The 24,281-nt window shown below is 42.4% G+C and overlaps 4 protein-coding genes across 5 annotated transcripts; 1 reads left to right on the top strand and 3 right to left on the bottom strand.

Annotated features, from left to right (window-relative positions):
• The first annotated feature begins 711 nt into the window (after window positions 1–711).
• Window positions 712–1,743, top strand: LOC123187726 (uncharacterized mitochondrial protein AtMg00810-like). The gene has a single exon (XM_044599652.1). The coding sequence runs from the start codon at window positions 712–714 to the stop codon at window positions 1,741–1,743; it is 1,032 nt and encodes a 343-aa protein (XP_044455587.1).
• A 4,455-nt stretch (window positions 1,744–6,198) lies between these two features.
• On the bottom strand, window positions 6,199–10,329 carry LOC123078841 (laccase-25). Of its 2 annotated transcripts, XM_044501507.1 has the most exons (5): window positions 10,222–10,329; window positions 8,674–8,828; window positions 7,977–8,356; window positions 6,742–7,701; window positions 6,199–6,492 (listed from the first exon to the last, which is right to left on the bottom strand). In XM_044501507.1, exons 1-5 carry the CDS (start codon window positions 10,327–10,329, stop codon window positions 6,362–6,364), a joined length of 1,734 nt encoding a protein of 577 aa, XP_044357442.1. In that variant the 3' UTR covers window positions 6,199–6,361. The 2 variants fall into 2 exon arrangements, with proteins under 2 accessions (XP_044357442.1, XP_044357506.1); XM_044501571.1 differs by lacking the exon at window positions 10,222–10,329 and having other exon boundaries at window positions 8,674–8,832.
• A 5,189-nt stretch (window positions 10,330–15,518) lies between these two features.
• On the bottom strand, window positions 15,519–15,872 carry LOC123077235 (transcription elongation factor 1 homolog). The gene has a single exon (XM_044499777.1). The coding sequence runs from the start codon at window positions 15,870–15,872 to the stop codon at window positions 15,519–15,521; it is 354 nt and encodes a 117-aa protein (XP_044355712.1).
• A 1,739-nt stretch (window positions 15,873–17,611) lies between these two features.
• LOC123078774 (citrate-binding protein-like) lies at window positions 17,612–18,991 on the bottom strand. The gene is made up of 2 exons (XM_044501411.1): window positions 18,714–18,991; window positions 17,612–18,265 (listed from the first exon to the last, which is right to left on the bottom strand). The coding sequence occupies exons 1-2, from the start codon at window positions 18,975–18,977 to the stop codon at window positions 17,882–17,884; spliced, it is 648 nt and encodes a 215-aa protein (XP_044357346.1). The 5' UTR covers window positions 18,978–18,991; the 3' UTR covers window positions 17,612–17,881.
• Between the last annotated feature and the right edge of the window lie 5,290 nt (window positions 18,992–24,281).

Raw genomic sequence — 24,281 nt, 5'->3', positions numbered from 1 at the left:
GCGACAGGAAGCTCATCTGAAGTGGAGTCATATGAAAATTCAAGTACTGAAGAAGCATCACCTAACCTGCCAATTGCTCTCAAGAAGGAAGTAGCAAGGAAAACTTTGAGCAAGGGCAATCTTGAGCATGACATCAGTAATTATGTCACCTATGAAGCCCTATCACCTTCATTTAGAGCATTTGTCGCATCACTTCAAGCCGTGATTGTTCCTAAAGACTGGAAAGAAGCAAGACAAGATCCAAAGTGGTGTGACGCCATGAGGGAAGAGTTGGAGGCCCTGAGAAAGAACAAAACATGGGAGCTAGCAAATCTTCCATATGGGAAGAAGGCAGTCAGTTGTAAGTGGATCTTCACAGTGAAGCAGAATCCTGAGGGTAAGGTTGAGCGTTACAAGGCAAGACTGGTAGCCAGAGGGTACAGCCAAACGTATGGTATTGATTATGACGAAACATTCGCCCCAGTTGCAAAGATGAATACAGTGAGGATTCTAATCTCATGTGCAGCTAACTTTGGATGGCCACTACACCAACTTGATGTAAAAAATGCCTTTTTACATGGAGATCTACAAGAGGAAGTCTACATGGAAATTCCTCCTGGACTTTCTACACCTGGGACTGTTGGGAAGGTTTGTAGATTCAGAAAATCTCTCTATGGTTTGAAGTAATCGCCAAGGGCTTGGTTTGACCGGTTCAGGCAAGCAGTTTGCAGTATGGAGTATAAACAATGCAATGGAGATCAAACTGTTTTCTATAAACATTCCAAGCAACAGATTACTATTCTTGCAGTATATGTGGATGACATCATAATAACGGGAGACAATGAAGAGGAGATTGGAAGACTAAAGAAATGCCTAGGCAAAGCATTTGAAGTTAAGGATCTTGGTCAGCTAAAATATTTCCTGGGTATCGAAGTTGCAAGATCAAAGAGGGGAATAGCCCTGTCTCAGCGGAAGTATACCTTAGAGCTCCTAAGTGATATGGGAATGCTTGGATGTAGAGCAGCCCCAACTCCCATTGAACAAAATCACAAATTGACAGCACAGATGGGTGAACAAGTTAACAAAGCAAAATATCAACAATTGGTTGGCAAACTTCTGTACTTGTGTCACACTAGACCAGATATTACATATGCAGTAAGTGTAGTAAGTAGATATATGCATGACCCCAGAAGTGGACACCTTGATGCAGTCTATAGAATCATGAGGTATCTAAAGGGCAGCCCTGGTATGGGACTCTGGTTCAAGAGTAATGGCCATTTGAATGTTGACGGTTATAGCGATGCTGATTGGGCTAGCTGTCTTGATGATAGACGATCAACCTCTGGCTATTGTGTGTTTGTTGGTGGAAATTTGGTATCATGGAGAAGCAAAAAACAACCGGTGGTGTCAAAATCAACTGCAGAAGCTGAGTATAGGGCAATGTCTCAAGGGCTGAGTGAGATGTTATGGGTAAGAGGCCTTCTGCTTGAGCTGAAAGTGCTCAGACAAGATCCTCTGAATGTGTGGTGTGACAACAAATCTGCAATCAGCATTGCTAAAAATCCAGTGCAACATGACAGAACAAAACATGTGGAGATAGACAGATTCTTTATCAAAGAGAAACTGGATGCAGGAATCATCAAGATAACTCATGTGAGCTCTGGACAACAAGTCGCCGATTGTTTGACAAAAGGTTTGGGAACCAGGGAGAACAATCTTGCTTGTGACAAGATGGGCATGATAGATATCTATCATCCCTCTTGAGGGGGAGTGTTGGGCTGTGTCTTATCTGTATTTCAGTGTGTGTGTGTGTGCGCGCGCGCTTATGGCCCATGTGGCCCATGTGGCCCATGTGGCCCATGTAACCCTGCAGCCTATATATGTGCTGCCCCCTTGTACAGGAAACCCTAACTCCAATAGAATACAATACCAGGCCATCTTTCTATCCCAGCCGCCACCCCTCTCTCCCCTGATTCTACAACATACCTCATGTGCCACAGCCACGATGATTCCTTTGCATGCACCATCAAGCAAATGGGTTCAGTCTGCTGAATATTCAGAATGTACATTTTGTTCTTGGTCCTCCACACTCTTGCCAAGACATTTCTCTGACGATCTAACACTGTCATCACACCATCTTCAGCTGAGTATTTGCATCCATTCTCATCAAGCTGACCTAGGCTTATTATGTTATTTTTAAGCCGAGGTATGAAATACACATTTGACAGTACTCGATGTTCTCCAGTGTGACACTGCAACAGTACTGATCCACATCCACAAATCTCAACTGCAGAACCATCTCTGAATGGGGTCCTTCCTGTCACAGACCGATCAAGTTCAGCAAATTTCTCAGCTCTGCTGGTCATGTGATTACTTGCCCCGGTGTCAAGGTACCAGGACATCTCCTGCTTGCCTGTGAGCTTCGGTACCACCTTCTCTTCATTGAGGAATACCCTGTTCCTCTGCAACTGAATCAGACAACACCAGTTCGCACCTCTCCGTCATGAGGAGTGTTGGGTCATCATCTTCTTTCTCGGCGAGATTTGCCTTCTCATGCTTCGGCTCAGGACAATCTGACTGAAAATGACCCTTCTCATTGCAGTTGTAACATCTCACCTTGGTGATGTCAAACTTGCCCTTTTTCTTATGCTTGCCACGGTCCTTTCCAGGCTTGCCATGGTCACCAGCCGAACTGCTCGAGCTCGCAGCTCTGTCGCGCTCTTCTTCCCTTCCATGAGCTGCTCCAGTGCCCTCGTGACTATCTTTGCCATGCATTGCCATATTATTTTTGCCACACTTGCCTTACTTGAGTTGTTCAAATTCTTAGCCAAACTTTGGCTTGCCTTAGGGAATCTTGCCACAGTTTTTATGTCTATGACATGTGGGGTCTACTGCTCATAAAAAAATCTTTATGACATCTTGCTTTTTTATGTGATCCACCCACACTCCAAACGGGAACAATCCTTATGGGCTAGGAAAACCCACTGAATATAAGTCAGAAGATGTATATATGTCTATTTCCATGACTTTTATGGTGTTGAAGGTTTTTTCCCCCCTAGCAGATGCTTTGAGGCCAAGCATCCGCGGCAAGTTTCCCTCTATATGCCCGAACTCGCTCTTCCCTTCTTCCCGCTTCCTTTACCTGATCTAGTTGGTGTAATCAACAATGTTATTTCCGTTGAGAAATTAATGGGAAAGGGGTTACCCCAGTTGGAAAAAAATGCCTATTTCTAGAGAATAACAGAACTACATATATGCTACTCCTCCGTCCCATAATATAAGACCCTTTTTGATATCATGATAGTGTCAAAAAAGGTCTTATATTATGGGACGGAGAGAGTACTTTTCCTGATATGTTCTGCTTCAGACAACAGTTGTTTTCCCTTCTATGAGGCGGACAATCCTTCTGATTACTTGTGATTTTTGTTGATTCAATGAGCATTATTTTCTGTGTGATGTACCGTCAAGCAGAAACATGTAAAAGCCACCAAATGCTACTGTCTAGGATGATAGATGGCTCTGTTCAATTGGATCCTGGATATGTCCAGGCATCTAAACTGTATGCTGATGTGATAATTGTCTGCTTGCAAAGGAAACCATATTTTCATATGTTAACTGCATGTGTTTGTTCCTGCTAATTCGAACTGCAATATTTGCCTTGTTTCCTCTTTGATCAAATGAAGAGACAGCCCTTGTGTTTGTTTACAGTTTTGAGGATCCACTGATTATTATGGAGGTTTCTGTACAGCCACCAGAGCCACTGGACGAATCCTTCCTCTGCTACTATTACAGTATCAATAGTCTGCTAATAGCCGACGCAGAACCAAAACATCATTTTTGTTTTGTACATGCCCATATTTCCATGCAGGTTATTCCATATACATTTTGTAATAGGCCATGTTCTTAATCATTCGTGTGGCCAGTAGAGTCCACATAAAATGCCGTGGTGTTGTCATGTATGTCATCAGCTTGCAACAGCGCCTCTGGCTACACCTCCATCTATGTAATCCTTTCATACATCCTTTTTCACAGCCTTTAATTTCATGTTCACAGAGCTCGTATCAGCAGGAGGAGTATATGAGTCTGATTGCGGCTCATCCAACGTTGAGTACAGGGAACAAAGCAGCACGTCAAGTGATGGAGTAGCAAGGATTTTCTAACAGTCCTCTCTCTTAGTTCTTGTTCTCTCTTATCAGTCTTCTCTGTTCCCGAGTTTAAACATTTCTATTCCCTCTATTTTAGTTTCTTCATTATTCAGTTTTGTTCCTTGGTTTCTTCTTAGTTATTCAATGTCCCTCAGTTAAATATGTTAATCTTATTTATTCAGTCTTCCTTAGTTCCTTAGTTTCTTCTTAGTTATTCAGTGTCCCACAGTTAAATCTGTTGATCTTATTTATTCAGTCTTCCTTAGTTCTTCAGTTTTATCAGATTCTTTTGGGTTTCTAAGTGTTATTCCTCATTTTTGTGCATCCATTCTTCTTTAGTTTTCCAGTTTTATCCATATTTTCTGAGTTTCTCAGTACCTCAGTTTTATTTGTTTCTCTTATTTATTCATTTTATCATGTTTGGTTTTCTTTCAAACTCCAGTGCATTCCAAAGGCGCGCTAGACATCACCGCTACTGGAGAGGCGCTACTTTGTGATGGACAAAACAGGACAAGAACAGAGAAGCAAAATACTTCATATGCGCTGATGGCAGGATTGGGTTCAGGTCCGGAACTACGGATGGGAAGAGTTTGCACTTGCAAATGAACTTTGGATAGGGCACAACATCCTCGTTCTTTTCAACAAGGATGGAGGTCGTGTCACTATCTAATTTGATGTCCTGCACCCCTTTTAATAAGTCAAGAGTTATTATTGTCAGGCATCTCCAGGTTTTCGGAGTTTATTATGTGGCATGATGTACATTCTCTGCTAAGCCAGAGAGAGATCCTTTTTGTTCGGTAAACACTTTATCTTCGAGCTTTCGCTCGGCGTAGTACCGGGCTTTGAGTACTTGTGCGCATAGACTTTTCGGCCTAGTGATCAAACGCCAAGCTTGTCGTGCTAGTAGTGCTTGGTTAAACATACGGAAGTCACGGAATCCAGCACTGCCTTTATCATCATCCCATGCACCTTTTGATGACCCACAATAGAAACTCTGCACCATCTTAGTGAGATCATCGCAATCAGAGAAGGGTAGTTTAAACACACACATAATGTATGTGGGTAATGCTTTGCATGACCGGTCGAGCTCTTCCCGTCTACACTTGACGACTTGGTTGCGGCCTGTCGCAAACTCGAGGATCACCGATGTGCCCGGGGCGAGTGGAGGATGTCCATCGGCGACCTCATGCACGACCCTACCTGATGCTGCTGGACGAATCCACGTCTGGGCTCGACTCCGGCACTCTGTCTCCGTCCTCCCCATCGTCGAGGTGCTCAAGGACATCGAATCCATTTAGTACGCACTATAGCTTAGCTAACCTCCCTGTGAATCGATCCAGCTGCTCTACCTGCATGCGCGTGTGTTTGTCTTCCGCGTGGCAGTCAAACCTGTGTGGTGGGCGGTCAAACATATGTGATCTGGTTTTAGTCAAAACCGGGGGAGTAGACTTATCCGATTTTAAAAGTTGAAAGACCAAAATTTCTGGGTTTTAATGTTGAAGGACCATTTCTCTTTGAAATAGTTGAGAGACGAAAAATACACTTTCCCCCCCAAAACATACTAATACGATACCTAATAAATGCATTCTGAAAATATATTTCTGAATCGATCTAGTGATATTGATTTGGTAGTATACAATGTCACTACCATTTCTGCAAACTTGACCGAACCTTAACTGTTTGACTTAAGACGAAACCAAGTGGCCTTGTATAGATGTACAGTGAGGTAGTACTATTTTACATGCATTCTTGTTCTCCCATCCTCCCAAACAGTTTGATAAATGGCTCAATTCTCAAGATGTTGCTGACCGACATTCCATCATCCTTCGGTTCTGGATTGTGCAATTTCACGATAGAGCCAAGCCCTAGGTGGTGCTTCATCTTAAGACCATGACTGTTGGTGCTGCTCTTCTCGGTTCTATGTTGTCTTAGCTCGTGTGTATGTGTGCACGCATGCACGCATTGCATTGTTTTAGAGAGTAGCTCTTTTATTTCTTTCAATTTCTTTTTGAGGAGAATATTTCTTTCAATTGATGCTTCAGTGAAGTGCCATTTTAAACAAATTCACGTAAGATGACAGACAAACACCCATCACAATCATATTACAACCAAACTTACAAAAACTAACAAGTAATGCAGAGCTATTAAAATACCAACCAATTATATATATGGTAGCCTCTTTAGCTCCTCTTTATTCATGTACAGATTAAAATAATTGACCCTAGTTAGGTTATCCATCAACATTGCGGCAGGTCTTTAGGTGGCGGCGGCAGAGAAGTATCCGGTGTGGGCCCGTCCTGAACCTCAAACACCATTCCCAACCCGAGATCAAGATGAGCCTCGAAGTGACAGTGCATGTACCACATCCCTGCAATTAACATACAAGCAATTTTAGTTAGCTTTGTCAAGCTCAAACCATCATAGCAAGCTAACAACATCACATCATGATTCTAACTTTTTAAGGAAATGATATATACTACTCCCTCCGTTCACTTTTATAAGTCATTTCAGACAGCTGAAAATGGGCTGTTTTGCACATTGTCTGAAATGTCTTTAAGGCCTTATAAAAGTGAACGGAGGGAGTAGTAGGAATATATATTTAGTGCATGATGTGTACCTGGATTGTCGGCGATGAAGCGGATGACAGCCCAGCCACCGGTGGGGACGAGGACGGTGTTGCGCTCTTGGGGGTTGACGAGGTTGAATTGCCGCGCCGCGGTTGTCTGGTTGTAGTTCCCAAAGCCCTGTGCTAGGACGAAGAAGTTGAAGCCGTGGAGGTGCATGGGGTGGCTCTCCTTGGCGATGAGCCGCGTGTTCTGGAGCACCATCTCCACCGTCTCGTTGTACCGGAGCGTCCGCACCTTGGTCGACTTGGTTGTGTACTGCATCGTGGCGTTGTTGCTCGCGTCGGCGGTGTAGTCGAAGAGGACCGGCGGCTGGTCGGGGAAGTCGCGGGTGTAGACGCCCGCCGTCAAGTTGCTGTAGTGGGCCTCGAGCATGGAGGTGCTCCTCGGCGGCACGAAGGACGCGTTGTTCATGCTCGACGCGAACATGGTGCGGCTCCGGTTGCACAACGTCTGCTCCGGCTGGCAGTCGGCGACGCCCATCCCGACGGTGACAAACATGCGGGTGTCCACCGCGAGCGGCACGGTCGGCTTGCCGGGGAGCACCAACGCGGTGAGGTTGGAGAGGAACCTGTGGGCGGTGTTCGTGTCGTTGAACTCCGGCAACTGTGGAAGCGCAGGCGGCGAGGTCGTGTTCGGTCCGCCGGCGTACTCTAGCACCGCCGTCGCGTTGGTCCTGCTGAACGGCGGCCCCGACGGTATCCCACTATCATAGGGAGACGCCGCCATGTAGTATCGCCCGACCACGGCGTCCGCGACCATGAGCGCGTCCACGGTCTGCCCGGGCCCAACCACCACCACGTTCGTCTTGTACGGTGTGGTGTAGCACGCGTCCGCCGCCACCACGGTGAAGGTGTGGTTCGCCACCTTGAAGAACAGAGGCGTGTTGAGCGCAGCGTTGATGATCCGGAGCAGGTACGTCTCGTTCTTCTTCACCTCGAACATGTGCGTCTCTGCACGCAAACCCAAAATTCATCAAAAGTTGCACCCCTTCCGTTCTAAATTGATGTAACTCTAGGCTTGTTCTAAGTCAAACTTATATAAGTTTGACATAAAATATACTGAAATTTACAACATTAAATATACGTATATCTGTATTGTATGAAAATGTATTATATAAATATGGTCAAATAAAAATCTGACTCGGGACAAAGGTAGAACTTTCATTTACTACATCAACCACAAATTAAGAACAATCTTACGCCGATGAAGGTTAACTGGCACATACGATTTGGGGCGGAGCAGTTGTAGAAGTCTCCCGGCTTGCCGTTGATGGTGTAGGCGTCGGCTGGCCCGGCAGGAATTCCGGTGAGTAGCGCCATCTGCTGCAAGTCGAATACATTGGCGTTCCACCACTCCCCGAACATGATGATCTCCTCCTTGTCGGGCTTGGTGAAGGGGTAGGCCTCGGCGCCGCCGCGGGGCAGGATGATGAGGGCACCATAGACGGTGGCGCGGAGGAAGGAGAAGTGGGCATGCCACCAGAGCGTGCCCTCCTGCCCGGTGACGTTGAAGCGGTAGGTGTAGTTGCTGCCTGGCTGGACGGGGCACTGCGTGACCATCGCCGGCCCGTCTGCCCACTGACTGCCACGCTGGAATATGCCATGCCTGCATGGGTCGACATTTTGGTACCCGAAAATTAAATTGTACCCCTTCATTCCGTATTACTTAGCAACATTTGTTTTATTTTAAGTATAATTCGTAGATTGCAGAAAAATACTAACATTTACAATAGCAAATAAATGAAATATAAAAATATGTTTTCATATAATACCAAAATAAAATATGAAAATATATTTCCACGACGAATGTGTGTTGTTATCTCTTCTATAAACGTGGTTAAACTTCACAAAGTATGACCAAAGACAAAACCAATATACTAAGTATTTTTAGGACATATATATACTAAGTAATATGATTATTACCAGTGGATGGTCATGCCGTATGGCGATTCATTGACGAGGTGTACAACCACCGTGTCACCCTCGCTGGCCCGAATCGTCGGGCCCGGTAGCTGGCCATTCACCGCCGTGATGATCCTGTCCGGCTGGCAGAGCTGGCTAATGGAGAGGTTCCCGACCTGGTGAGTGAGATCAAATATTTATTATATGGAAGGTTACCACCAAATAGATAGAAACTGTGAAGTACACGAGGGGTAAAAGACACTCAACATGTTTTGAAGTATATATTTCATTGTTTATTACTCCTTAGTTGACTTCTGACAATTTTTTGTCCTGTTTAGGAGATATTAATTGCATTATTGTGCCAATACGACAAATAGTTATTCTTCCATTTTATTGTTTTTCTCTAAAGCTAACAATCTTGAACCAGATGTCAAGATGATGTGACAGCTGACTAGATGGACAGCTTGATCCCGTGTTTGTTATGGACGTGTTCAACGTGGCGCAGGAGCAGTGTTTGGTATAATTTGACACAAATTTCATAGATTTCGATTGATTGTGTTGAAATATGAGATAGTCTCACGTCAATTTACCCTATATTTTACCTGCAAAACAATTTTACCCTATATTTTAGGACAGGAATATCTAGCGAACGTCGGATTTTTAGACATGGCAAATCAAACATTTTTCACCGGAAAATATGTTTGCCAAGGATCACAAATTTAGTTGACGAGCATGAGAAACCCGTCTAAGTTTATTTTTTGCTAGGAAATTGCCGTGCTTGTAAACTAAATTTATCACCCTCACGTCAACATAAATTGCCATAAAAAACGTACAATTTGCCATGACTTTTTGCATTTCCATATTTTATTATATTCTCTAAAACCGACAATCATGTACCACATGTTAGGATGATGTGACAGCTGACTAGATGGACAACTTGAACCCGTTTTTTGTTATAGACGTATTCAATGTGGCGCCTGAGCAGTTTGGCGTAATTCGACAAGAAATTCATAGAACTCGGTTGAAATCGATGAAGTATGAGACAATTTGACAGTAATTTTTAAGGGCTTAAAATCGGAGTCATGACTACAAGGTAAAAACCGATTGCTTTCTTTTCCAGAAATAATAATTGGCAAGTGTTGTTGGAGAATTAGGCAACTACATATTGCACCTCCACTTGTTATTTACACATGGACCTTTGAGAAGGAATTACAGAAATTCTTCATTGGCCAAGCCCATATATTCTAGCATGTGTCTCATGACGATACAACTGTCGATCCAACCAAAATAATGCGTTGTTGCATGGTGGCTAGGTGCAAGACTAAACAAAAGCTAAGTGTAAGCATATTAACGATGACATACATGGATACCCAGTGTCAAGAACAGAAGAAAAGATGGCATACATACCCCTAATAAACAAAAATGCATGCACCTAGGATACTATCGATTAAGAAAGGTATAAACCGGCAGGTAACTAAACTCGATGAGATAAAACTATGTGCATGGAAAGTATGCATGAGAAGTGAAGAACACAATTGTATGCACATAGGAAAAGCAGTGCTCAATTACATTGAAGGTGTGCTCCACAATGGCAGCGTGGGCAGCCGAAGCAACCAATGCTAGAGCAAGCGGCAGAAGGAGCGACCAGGACCTCGCCATCTCCGTACTTGAATGCATGCAGCAAGGAAGGGCCGAACAGAAGATTTGATTGATTGATTCGTGCAGTTAGTATGTCGGTATATATAGAGGTGAGAGACGTTCAGCTGACCAATTTGCATTTTCAAACACAAACGGCATTTGGGTGCTGAAAGAGAAAGAAAGAGGGACGTTTTGATTAGCTTCAAAAGTCCATTTTTTTCGAGTAAAACCTTCAGAAAGTCTTACTTGCGCGTCAGAGTACTACTGTTGAGTACGACCGGACCACAAGTGCCCAAGTTCGTTAAGTTATTATTACTGCATATGCAGGCTAATTTTATTCCAGTGCAAGTTGAAGAATCAATACCCGTGTGTTAGTAAAAGGCTAATATCGTGTGCTTGTTTAGGAAGTGTTACGGAGAGTAGTTATTCGAGGCCACTCGGCTCCTCTTTTTTCTTCGAAATGGAAGGCCACTCGGCTCCTCTTAAACACACACGTTTGCATTTATATGTCAACGGTACCGTACAGTGTGTCATCTTTCCTGACAGCGATCAGTCTTGGGTTACTGATGAGATTAAACTTACTTTCTTTTTGAAGAAGTTGTTGAACTTTTGGAGGGATTGACTAGGAGAAATAACAAGGCAATGCGCCTTTACTTTTCTACTAGGACTGCTGTGCAAGGTAGAGCTTGCTTGTCATCGACATCTTCGACGATGACTTCGTCTTATCATGATCCAGAAAGATCCTTCCTTTCAACTATATTGTGTTATTTTAGAGAAAAGTATATTGTCTTCATTCCATCCTAATATACTACTCCCTCCATTCGGAAATACTTGTCATCAAAATGAATAAAAATGGATGTATCTAGATGTATATTAATTCTAAATACATCCCTTTTTATCTATTTTGATGATAAGTATTTTGATACGGAGGGAGTATGTTTCTTCATATATGATCCAGGCACCGCCAAAAAAGAGGCTAATGCCTGACGGCCTAGCTACCACAGTTCACCAAAACTCACTAGTACAAAAAAGGATCTAGAGGATATTCACCACCGTGACGGTTTCGTTTTCCAACTCAATGCAACTGGAGGTAAGTCTATTTCAATGCTATTACAAAAAAATGTGATTTGAGTATGAATTTTTGAATTAATAATATAAGAACTAAAATGTAAATAGTTATGATTTATTGTATTTTATCATTATAGGATTGTAGTAGTGGTTGCACCCAACTTCGGTGCACCCATGGAGTGAACAGTAAATTCAAAAAGATCAAAAACTTCGTGGAGGTGATTATGAGCAAATGGTTTAGGAGCTTGCAAAGTTTGGTCACCAGAAAACATCAAATGATCTCCATACAAAACGAAATACAGATGATGCCCTGCACCCAGTTACTGTTCACATGTTTTAAGCACAAATTTTGTTTTTTTTTGTACAAGGCTCCTCGGATGTTACTTCTCCACCAAATTTTGCAAGCACCTAAAACATTTGGTCATAATCACATCCACAAAATTTAAAAAAAAATCGAAATATTTTGCTAAGTTTTTTATCGTGGGTGCACCGGTGGTGCAATGTTCGTGGGTGCACAAAAACTACACTCATTGAATACAAGTAGCATAATAGTTTTGCTCGCACTATTGCATGCTGATGTATTCTTCCGAGCTCATATGCTCCTTGATGAATAGTAAAAGCAAAACCATAGTAAAAAATCAAAGTGCAAACTTGACAAATGTTCTCAGTGCTTGCAAATTCTCATCCTGAAATAACATTCTTGGAAGTCATGGTAAAAAATTGACACTCCAAAAATGCTATATTCGAAAGCATTTTGGAGTTCTATTTTTTTTTGCCATGACTTCCACAAATGTTATTTCGGAATGAAAATTTGCAAGCACCGAGAACATTAATCAAAGTTTGCACCAAAAATATTTCAGAATTTTTTGAAGTTTATTTTCATTTTGTTTTGAATTTACTATTCAAAAGTAGGAGGGGACTTTCGGCTGAAGGCCTTTTCCCATGCATAGTTGTATGTTGAGGTGGTATATTTGCCTATTGAGAAAAGTAGATGAGTTGGAATCACCTATGTTGTTATGGAGAAACCAGTTTTGTGAACGGACTAATTTTAGTATTCGGACATAACACTTGGTTTCTCATCTGATTTGCATCTTACGATGGCCCTTATCTGTCTGACTTCCCGAACTATGTCGTCTTCTCCCTCGTCTCTTCTCTATATTTCATCGCTATTGCCCGCATCTTGTCGCCACCACCCACAAAAAGCTCGTTGTCCCACCTTGGACTCCAACCACCATCGTGCAGGAGGACATGCGCCTTTACTTTTCACTTCAGACTGTTGCGAGCAAGAGCTTGCTTTTCATCAACACCTATGATGACTTCATCTTATCATGTTCCAAAAATATCCTCCCTTTTTCAAGTATCATGTTATTACATCCCAATATATTATGTTTATCCATCTGACTAACCTAAACTAGCCACTGGTAAAAAAGAAGGCCAATGCTTGCCGGCCTAGTTATGATAGTTCACAAAAAGTAGTCTTTGCCAAAATAAACTACTAGTACGGGAAAATGATTTTGAGGTTTTTTCTAGACACAACCCTTGGAAAGTTTTGACTTCCAACACAACGGATGCCGAGCTAATACTTATATTATTAGAGGCGGTTTCCTCAAAAGACACCCACGTCAATCAGTTCTCGGTATGGTACTGATTGTGATAATTTAGATTTGCACTGGGATTCTGATGCATAACCGCCTGGACCACAATGCAATTGCAATTGATTAAGGATATCATGCTTGAGACAACTTTGAAACATTAAAAGTTAATAATTAATTAAGAAAGGCAAGTGAAGTCAACACAAAGAGATGTTGTAGCAGTTGGCTAGCGCCCCTCCGGCTCTTTAATTATTATGGGTTCAAGAGTTCGAGCCCATCTAAGATAGTCTAGCACCACTACTCTCTAATTATTACGAGTTCAAGAGTTCGAGCCATCTAACACATTGAATCTAACGATGATAAAATGCTCATGTGGCAACTTGGGTCGCCACCGACATCTGAACAGAAGATGAAGACAACAAGTTTTGAGCTATTTTGTTATTTTCTTTCTTGACGAGCTTTGTGTCACCTGAACTACTGATGGAGAGAACTAATTTTGAGCTAGTATTTCCTTTTAAACTTTTTTTTGGTTTTATGTTATTTTCTTTCATGAGCAACTCGTCTAAGTTGTGTTTTTTAAAAGCAAGTTGGAAAGAAGTTAGTACTCAATACAATCCGCATAGCATTCATCCATTTATTTGACCAACTGCTATATTGAACATGAGTAAAATATCCTAAATGCATGGTTACACAACAGTGTAGCCCCGCTTAAAGCCGAGATATCTCATTGTGATAAACTACTAATGTCTGCACGCTCATTTGTTCTGCAAGGGTGACAAAAGCATTTTGGGATGTGCTAGGAGTACACACAACATCCTGGGACTATATGAGGTCCCACCAAAATGTACATTAATCCAGGCATTTTTATCATTCTGAAATTCAGAAGATCATACCTTGGTGACTCCTTCCAGAATTCAGAAGGTCACATCTTGGTGACAAGCCAGAGAGAGATGGTTTTACACCTTTAGCACTACAGGATTCTATGGGTATCCCAATGTCACGAGTTCACGGCGTGTTTATGATGAACATGTCCTCGATTTTTTCTTACAAGATCAAGTGGCAGCTGCACTCTTTTTTGCGTATTCCTCTATCCTCTGGAGGAAGATTGATAGTGATGGTGGGGAAGATGGCCTTGCAATGGGCTAATCATTTTGTACTATATAAGGCAGCAGCAACAGAGAACAACCCCTAGATTCCTCTGCCTCTAAATTTCTATGGAAATGTTGATCAAACCACTTTTTGAAAGATTACGTTTCAAAATGAGTGGTGTTAGGGGCAATGCAAGGCCTCATATGATGTGTACTTTTTAAACCTTCGTGTCATATGGTTATGTTCCTATTGTGTTCCTGATGGTATGGGCACCCTAATATGCTAACAAACTTTATGGTGGCAGCAACCATTTCTAAAATAAAGCAAAGAGCAAATGGTGTGGCCAGTATGGCATACATATATGAGAGTTTGGATGCTATTCAAGGGGCGCAGGAGTGCCAAAACAGTTAGCAAATGTTTGATATCTCTACCCATTCATTCATTATGGGATGGTTTGCGTGCTACTGGAGAGCAATGGCAGTTGAATTGGCCTCTTATAATTCCGTTGCCAATTTTCTAAAATATTTATGGTAGATATTTGGAGGGCCTCAGAAATCAATGTTAATCTGGAGGGTGCACATCACTTGAGGTTGATGTACATCAGCATGTTTGGCCAATTTTGACTTTCTAGCTAGGGAGGCTGAGAATAATCTAACCGAATAGTTGATCGGTATCGTGCACCTACCAACACAAGGCTAGTCAGAATATCTGAAATTGACTTCTTGCTACGTAGCGTGGGGCTTGGATATGGGCAAAACTACTCAATATATTTCTAAATTGACCCATGATACACCCTGACACTGCTACTAATTAATAAGTCAATTTTGACTATCCTGATTTGCCCTATGTTATCATATGCATGACGCTGATTAACTATTCTATTTGGTTTAGCGCAGTCTTAAGATGAGCGTGTCCATGGCCTCCTAATCCAAATGACCCGCGAACAACGCTATTGTACATCGACTGAATGCCCTCAAATCAATATTAATTTCTAAATGCCCTCCAAATATCTTCTGTAGAAGTTGGAAAATTGGTAACCAAAGTAATAAGGTTAGTTCGACAGACATAACTCTCAATTACATATTGAGGTTACAATAATGCTACACCTACGTACTGCTTCTACGTAACCTACGTAGTTCCCTTCTCCACTAATTAACCCCCGATTTCAAGGCTGGGCCCGTGTGCTCAACTAAAGCCCAATAAAAAACTGTCAAATCAGACCATACGAAGGTACTACGTGAGAAACATTACGTAGGTGTAGCATCTCTCTTCAGGTTAACGGACAACTGTACAGTCCCTTGTTGCCCGCGGAGCTTGCGAGGTTTGCAGGGACCTTTCTTATTACTGGGCGGTGGGCGCTGCCTACTGTACGTACAAACTACAAACCATACATTTGCCACGAAATTTCAGCTGTGCAACCAAGGCAAATGGATCAATCACCATTAGTTAATTGTTGAACCCATGGATTTTTGTACGTAGCTATCTGAACCGCCGCCGCACATTGGCCGCGCAAGTACAGCGGAAAAGCTTACAAACCGCAGGACGGTGGTCACCACGCATCATCCTGGCGCGACGGCGTGCGTCGTCGTTGACGCGCTCACACTCGTCGATCCACTCGCTGTAGACGTCGATGGGCTCGGTGAGGGCGTCCGGCACGGTGGAGTAGCTCTCCAGGCAGACGTAGCACGACGCCGTGGCGATCTTGTTCGGGACCTCGATGGTGCACTCGACGGCGGCGGCGTGGCTGCAGAAGGGGCAGCAGAAGGCCGTCTCCAGCTTCTCCACCTTCTTCCGCGGTGGCGCCTTGGACCTCGCCGACTTCCGCTTGCCCATGGCTTCTAGGAACTAGGATGTAGGGTCTAGCTAGCTATCCAGCTCGTGTGCGCCGTGTGGCTAAATTTCCATCTCGCATTAGCGGTGCCATCGGCGAGGGGCGGGTATTAAACTATTTATGCGAGCGTTCACTCAACCCGCGCGCCATCGCCATCCCGGCCTCGTTGACGCCGCCTGAACTTGCAGGTAATTACCCTTTCTTCCTTTCAACCCGGCGACACCATTGAGGCAGGGCGCAGGCGCCCTGATCAGCAGCCATCAAATATTCCATCTATATAGGCCTAATGCGTGTTTTAAGACCGCCTTTAACTATTGACAAGATTAATAATATATAAGATGTATAATGTGAAAATTATATCATTAGATCTTTCACATACGAATTTGATCATATGCTTTGTGTAAGTTGCATGTCATATATTATAGTTTTTGGTGGATACGGTCTTCCACCGGCAATGCGTCCTCAACCTGGCAAGCCATTGAATATGGGTTGGAGCTCCTTAAGAAAGGGATTATCTGACGTATCGGTAACGGCTTCCAAGTCCGGGCGCAGGGCTATGGTGCGTCGAGTATTCGGCCGGCGGCCAGTCTGGGACCTAATCTGGAAGAACGGGACACCAGCTAAAGTACATGTATTTGCATGGAGTGCTGCTCGTGAGTCCCTAGCTACTCAAACTACCAAGAACCGCATGCATATGGAGCAAGATCCTACATGTGTACTATGCGGCCATGTGGTGGAGGATGTACATCATGCCCTGGTACAATGCCCCCATGCAGCGGCACTCTGGGCAGCCATGAGAGACTACTGGGACCTTCCAACCATAGAAGACTGCGTGATGCCGAGCCCGAATGGCTGTTTCGTCTGCTTGACAACCTGTCTAATGTACAGAGGTTGGCTTCCCTGATGATCATGTGGAGGATTTGATATGCGAGGAATGAGATCACTCATAATAAACCACCGGTTCAGATTGAGGCTTCGCGCAGATTTCTCACGAGCTATATCATGTCTTTGCTTGCGATACAGCAGCACCCGGAGGTGGATTTGACAAAAGGAAAGCAGGTGATTGACCTCTCAGGAAGCATGCCGAAGAGCACACATGCAATAACAGTAGCGCCGCGCTAGGGGGTTCCCGATGCAAACCATGCAAAACTTAATATTGATGGTGCTTTTGTTAAGGAAAGTGGCACGGCTGGGGCTGGCATGATTTTACATGATCATGAAGGTGATGTCATCTTTGCCGCGACACGGGTCTTTTTTAACTGTGGTGATCCCTTGGAAGCCGAGATGGCGGCGCTGGATGAAGGACTACAACTTGCTCTCCATTGGACTAACCTGCCGCTGCTTGTTGAAACGGATTGTGGCAAGCTGTTAAAGATGGTGCAGTCGAAAGATAAAGACCAGTCGAGGTATGCGTACAGGGTTAATGAGATCAGAAGAGTTCTAGCTCAAGAAAGGAACATTAGTCTAGCTAAGTTCAGCAGGCACGCAAATTTGGCGAGCCACACCCTAGCTTGTATGGGCCACTCGCAACAGCGCACGACATGCTGGCTCCGGAATTTCCCTAGGGAGATAGCTAGCATTGTCGAATCTGAATGTAACCATCATAGTTGATTAATGAAAAGTTCCTTTCCCGCAAAAAAAAAGTTAGCCTTGAAAAATGTATTATGCCCTATATAGATGGAAGGAGGGAGTATACTTTAATGGTAGTATAAGTCAGGGTCTGTCGTCGGTACAAGGCATGGCTCCGCGCCTGCACGCATGCTTGGTTCCGTCAAACAAATGGAGCAAAGTTGCAGTTGACCGCTAATTGGCTAAGCAACTTGGTGCATGGGCACTTTTCGGGCTTCAGCACGTACAAAAGCACAACAAATAGATGAGTGTGGGACTTATAACAGTATAATTAGTTAACTGTATGGCAAATTTTAGCATGATTCTCTTACCAAAATACGCGCTGAGCTGCTTACAATACAAACTTTCAAGGACGAAGCTGCTGTGAGGGCGATCGGACATATCAGTTTTTCTTGAGGATCCTGACGCTCTTCCAGCGCGACTCCATGCGGCTGGACGCGTCCCTCTGCGTGTAGACGCCGAACTTGAAGTAGTGCGAGCTGCCGCCACGGCCGGCGACGCTCAGTTTATTTTCGCCATCGACGAACACGGTGAGTCTCGACGCCCCGACGTCGTGGATCACGTTCACCCGGAGCCACCGGTCGTAGACGTTGTCCTCGACGGGCTTCTGGTTGTAGTACCTCAGCGCGCCATCGTAGACGTGCAGCATCAACGTGGTGGCCGTCTCGCCGCCGCCAAACACCTGCATGATGGACACTCCCGACGTGCCCGATGGCACGTACACGGAGCCCTCGAATTGCCACACGCCCGAAGAGTAGTCGTGTCCCTAAATCACACGGAATGCCAAGATACATGAGTCAGTCGCTTGAAGAAAGAGAACGTCTAGGCGCATATAGATGTAGAGCACATCTAAGTGTGACATTATAATTTTGTTTGTCATTTTCTCTTCTATTCCTCGTTTTTTGCCCTTTTTATTGGTTTGTGTTGTTCACTCAAACATTTTGTCTCCCTCTTTTCTATAAAAAAAATTCTACTGGGCCAATCTCTCTTTTCTTCCCTCCCTCTCCTCGCAAGAAATAAATAAATACTCTAATTGACATAAATGGGTTGCATGCATTCTAAAAATTAAAAAGAATTAATGACGTACCTTCTGAAATATTTGAAATCAGTTTTTTCTGTCGGCAAAACTCTTCTGAAATTAGTAAGAATATACTAGCAATCTACATATATAGCTATGTGATGAGTGATTATTGATCATGTTATATATTACTCACAGTCATCCTCATCTCCGTCCTTGGCTTGGTGTCGCTCTGCGGCGAAAAGGGCTCGTCGGAGGAGAGCACCCACATCCGCCGCACCATGCCGTCGAAGCTATACCGTGCGCTGCTCGGCATGTTGTACGGCTTCTGAAGCTGGAAGTTGCTCTCGCTGAGGCTCACGGCCGTGAACCCGGCCGTCGGGTCTTGAGCGCTCGCCGGCGCTAGGAGGACAGCCAGCAGATACAAAGTGATCCAAGAAAATGTCGTGTGAGACGCCATTGTCTGCGTGCTGCGTGTACCTTCTGCTTTGCCTATCTGCGTGTTGCTCTGCTGTTTATATAGACATACAAATGGTTAATGGAGCTGGTCCGCTCGACTTGATGCTATTTTATTATTATTATTTTCAGTTCAAAAATACACGTGACCCCATACACTGATCTGTTTCAGCAAAAACCAACAAAACAGTCACCTCTGCTCATATCCTTGACTTAATGTGCAAGGGGCGGCGGCTAGGGAATAAATGCTACACCCTTGCTACCGGTACTCCCTCTATTTTAAAATATAGTGTGTCCGCGTTTTCCGAGGTCTAACTTTGATCATAAATTTAATCAACGAGACCTACTGCGGTGCGAGAAAAAAATTATATAATTGAAAACTTCTTTTGAACACGAATTCACTGGTATAACTTTTGCTTCTGTTGTAGTTGGTCTCGTTGGTTAAATTTATGATCAAAATTAAAATACAGAAATAGAAAAGGCATTATATTTTGAAACGGAGGGAGTAGCATTTATAGGAGCCGAATTTCTGCCGGGTCTGTGCAAAGAATACTACTCGTTGTCTCGTCCTCAACCGCATGACAGCATCCACATCAGGCCAGTCCACAATGGCTAAGATAGACAGGTCAAGGGTGGTAGCCGCGGGTTGCGGGGGCGCATGATCGAGACACAGAATTGCAGCAGTGTGCTGACGTCCCGATGCGCACGGTGTCGATTTCTTCCACATGGTTGGCCATGCATCACGGAAAATCCTATTCGCCTCTGTCCGGCAGATTGTTGGAAAAAATGCACAATGATAATGTCTTTTTCAAACTAGGCTTAAGCACCGCTTTATAAATAAAGCATAAACCAAAGTAAACGGTTGAATTACATGAAAAAGACTTTTTACAACACACACTCCGGAGTAATAAACACATACGACCATGTTGCCTAAAAAAAACAGAGAAAGGCCTAAATACAACAACGCCATAGGACACCAAAACTTCATGACAACGCTCTCAAGGGAGAGATACGGTGCAAAGCATCGCCATCGTCAGCACCAAAGCGCAGAGCTTTTCCCCTCAACTCATCTAAGCCACCACAAGGTTTCCCAGGACAATCGCGCCGAGCACTGGCCTCCGGATCCAGATCCGGGCATTGCCACTCCCATCGACGGGGAGCGAGCCCGAGAGGCACGCACTGGCAAGGTTGTCATAATCATGATTCTATTGAACGATTCTATGACTTTACGATTCAAACTAACCACTCTAATTCTATGATTTTGGTCAGTACAATCTACAGTTTTACGATTCTGATAGTTAATATTCTACTATTGCGATCCTATCATTGGGTCTCCGATCCGATTCAGAATCACGATTCTGACAACCTTCTTCGTCGCTACGCCCTTCACCGCCCACACGGCCAAGAGGCACTAGCGGAGCCACGTCAAGGCCGAATGGGTCGTGCCCCGCCCAACTTTCTGTAGTTTATACACTAATTTTCTACTTCTAGACCTTGGAACATCAGCCCACAAAATGTTTCCCTATGTTTGGCCGGCCCAGCCCGTCCACCAATGGGCTTGAAGCTCCGCCACTGCCAAGAGGCATACCCGCCACCACGGGCATGTTGCCCACCGAAGAGCCAACCATGTAGACTGCCATCAACCGTCCAAATCATGGTGCACCAACCATGGTAGGAAGAACGGAGAATGCCTCCTTACACTCCAAGCTCGACATCAGCTGTTGAGTTTGGGTCGACACCTCTACGGTCGGAGGCGGTCATGCCTAAGTCGTTCCCAGCTAGTCACGTTTGACCAGGGGGTGGGGGGCACAACCCCGCGAATGTCGATGGTCGCCACTGGTCAAGCCCCGACCATTGCCCGTTGTGCCCAAACGGAAAGAGTCGCCCCGTGCCGGACCATGCGTGCAAAGGAACAAGGATGCCCTACCGCCGTTGGCTCTGGTCGAGCTTTGCCTTACATATCCTTGTGACGACGGCGAGGGAGGTAGAGGGGGAGGAGTGGGGCTTGTTGGCGGCGAACTAGGGTACCCTCTCCATCACCGCGCGGGCGCGACATGGGAGGGCTTAGGTTTTTTATCTTCAAGGAGATACGTCTTGGGCCTTTTAGAACGTTTTAAATTTTCAGGAAGTAGAGGTGTGGGGGCTTAGCGCCGGCGAATTACATTTCGGGTTTTCTGGTTTTAGGAACCTTCTAGAACATTTCGGCTCGGGTTTTTTCCTATTATTTTTCTTTGTTGGTTTTTTCCTTTTTAGCTATCTTTTTTATAATGTTTACAAATTTTTAAAAATGTTCATGTTTGAAAATTGTTCACATTTTAAAAAAGAGTTCAAAAAGTATAAAACAATTCATGGTTAAACGTTCCAGAAATTTAAAAAATAATTAGCATTTTTTGTATTATTTTACAAAAATCTTTAAAAAATTCTTATGTTTTTCAAACAATTACTCAAATTTTAAAAATCATTTATTTAGAAAATACTACCAAGAGCCGATAGAGCGAGAGTCTTAGGCCGCGTTCGGCTCCTCTCCGCTCCCTCGGCTGTGCTCCCCGAGCGGACCAGTCTGTAGCTCATTTTCAGGGAGCGGCTAAAATCGAGCTCCACAGCTCCGTGAAGTCAGCAATATTGGAGCGGGCTGGAGGGATTTCGAACAGGGCCTTATTTGCAATGGGCTAGCCTCCCTTACGCAATGAGCATCTAATGGAAGCTCCCATGCATTACCTTATTAGGCGCGGGGACAATTCTAGCTTAGCGTGAGTCCGTCCTTCAGCATAACTGAAGGGATCCCTCCCACCTGTAGCTACTGGGTCGGCCCATATTTGCCCTTTCTTTTGTCGTTCGCTACATTGCAATTCTGTTCGCTCTGTTTGTTCGCTGCAATGGTTTCCCTTAGGTTTTTTATCTTTTGGTTTTTTCTCCGATTTTCTCCAAATCATTTTGTTTTTCCTTTGGTTTTCATCGTCTTTCTTCTTTTTATTGAAGGTTTTCTTGGGTTTTTATTGTATTCTTTGCTTTTCCATTGGTTTTCTTTGTTTCTTTCTCGGTTTTCATCGAATTTTGTTTTTATTCGATTATTTCTTTGTTTTCGTTGTTTTTTTGCTTTTCTTTCTTTGCTTTTGTTTTTCATCAGTTTTCGTGGCTTCTATCTCGGTTTCGTTATTTTGTAATGTTTTTTTTGCGTTTTTCATTATTTTTTTGTTTTCTTTGTTTTTCATTTTCGTTTCCATTGGTTTTCTTTGTTTTACATTTTTTTATTGGTTTTCATCGGTTTCTTTTTTTTTCAACACGAGTTAACATTTTTTCACAACAGATTCTACATTTTTCTTATATATTTGAGACCTTCCTTATATACATGTTTACATTATTAAATACATGATTATGATTTTATGAAATTTTATTTATTTTTGGATGTCTATATTTTGTCCATCCAAATTGTACTTTTGGTATAGATCTGATACATGTATACATGTTTAACATCTTTCAAGTAAAATTCTAACACTTTTTAATACATGTCAAAATATTTCTATGGATATTTATTTTTTTTTCAAATGCCTGATACACATTTTTATAAAGTAGAACATTAAGATTTTTATGTAATACATGGTCAACATTTTTTGTTTACAGATTCAACATTTTTCAAATATTTATTTAATAATTTCGAAATACAAGATTAATATTTTTTGGATATACGGTTGACATTTTTCTATATACATTTTTTAAATGCTTGATTACCATTCTTCCGATACCAGATTAGCACTTTTGAATACATAGTCAACATTCTTTATATACACATTAAACATTTTTAAAATGCTTGACTAACACTTTTCAAATACTTGTTTAACATTTTTAACTGCTTGATTAACATTAAATACAGGATCAATTTTTTCACACACATTGCATATTTTGTGTAATAATTTCCAGTATATGTGAGAAACATTTTCTCTATACATATTTAACAATTTTCAAATGCTTGATTAACATTTTATTTAAACTATTTTATGAAAAAAATGCATTTAATAAGAATATTTGGAAGTGTAAATCAAATTAGAATATAAAAGAAAAAACTTAGAAAAAAGACGGTGGCTCCTGCATGCCTGGGCTGGCCCACCTTGCACCTCCCTTCAGGTGAGGTTTCCCTCTTTCTCGCGTTAAGCGAGACATAGGGGGGTGGGCTATTTCCCACATAGGTGGATGGATAGGAAGGTATCTTTTGTACCCTTGTTACTACCGACTGAACTAATAAAACACTCTTCTGGCTTCGCCCAGGTTCTTTAATATTCTTTTTCAGGGTTTCAACTGTTTTTCATTACCATCTTTCCTTATTCCATTTTTATTTTTTACTAATTGACGACTTTTTACAACATTTCAAGATTTTTTCAAGAAAGTGTGAACAAATCTAAAATTCGAGAACATTTTTATTCCTAGAAAAAAAATTCAGATTCTCTAGCATTTTCTATAATTTGCATATATTTTTTATTTGATTAAGATTCATTATATTCGTGGATTTTTTTTTGAATTTCCTGAATACTATATTTTCAAATTCGTGAACATTTTCTCAAATTTGCGACACATTTTTTGAATTTATGGGGAAAAAATCGCGTCCACAAATATTTTCTAAATCATAAAGGGTTTTTCCAATTTCATGAGAGAAATATTTAATTCATAAACATTTTTTTGCTAATATTTTTAACTTTTTTGAACATTATTATAATGGTGGATATTTTTTCAATTTCATGAACATTGTTTTCCAAGTTTGCGAACAATATGTGAAATCGCAAACTTCTGTGTTCACAGAACATTTTAGAACTACGAACTTGTTTTCGAATATTTGGACATTTTTAAATGTTTAGTAAAAAATTGGAATCATGACATTTTGTCAAAACTTTAAACATTGTTTTATTCATGAACATATTTTTAATTTGGAAAATTGTCTTAGATTCACAAACATTATTTGAAATTTTTATTCACGATCATTTTTTTATTCACGGATATTATTAACAAAAAAGTTATTCTCAATTTTAAACATGTTTTTTTATTCAGGAACATATTAGAATTTCATGGTATTTTTTCTTGTATCCGTGAACATTTTTTTAAACCGGGATGGTTACTTGACGTCGGGAACTTTTTCTAAACTCACGAACATTCTTTTAATTTTGTTAACATTTTTGAATTCGTGCACATTTTTCGAATCCAGATGACTAAATATTTTCTACAAAACCCTGTTATGGAATTGCATATGACTAATCTAGAAGTTTCAGTTAGCTAATTTCGTCATCTTTTAGGGAGAAGAAAAGTTTGTTAGCTGATTGTA

Source organism: Triticum aestivum, chromosome 1A (genome assembly GCF_018294505.1).
Source record: "Triticum aestivum cultivar Chinese Spring chromosome 1A, IWGSC CS RefSeq v2.1, whole genome shotgun sequence".
Taxonomy (NCBI): Eukaryota; Viridiplantae; Streptophyta; class Magnoliopsida; order Poales; family Poaceae; genus Triticum; species Triticum aestivum.
The sequence above is the reverse complement of the archived record's forward strand: the minus strand, read 5'-3'. Positions and strand labels throughout refer to the sequence as shown.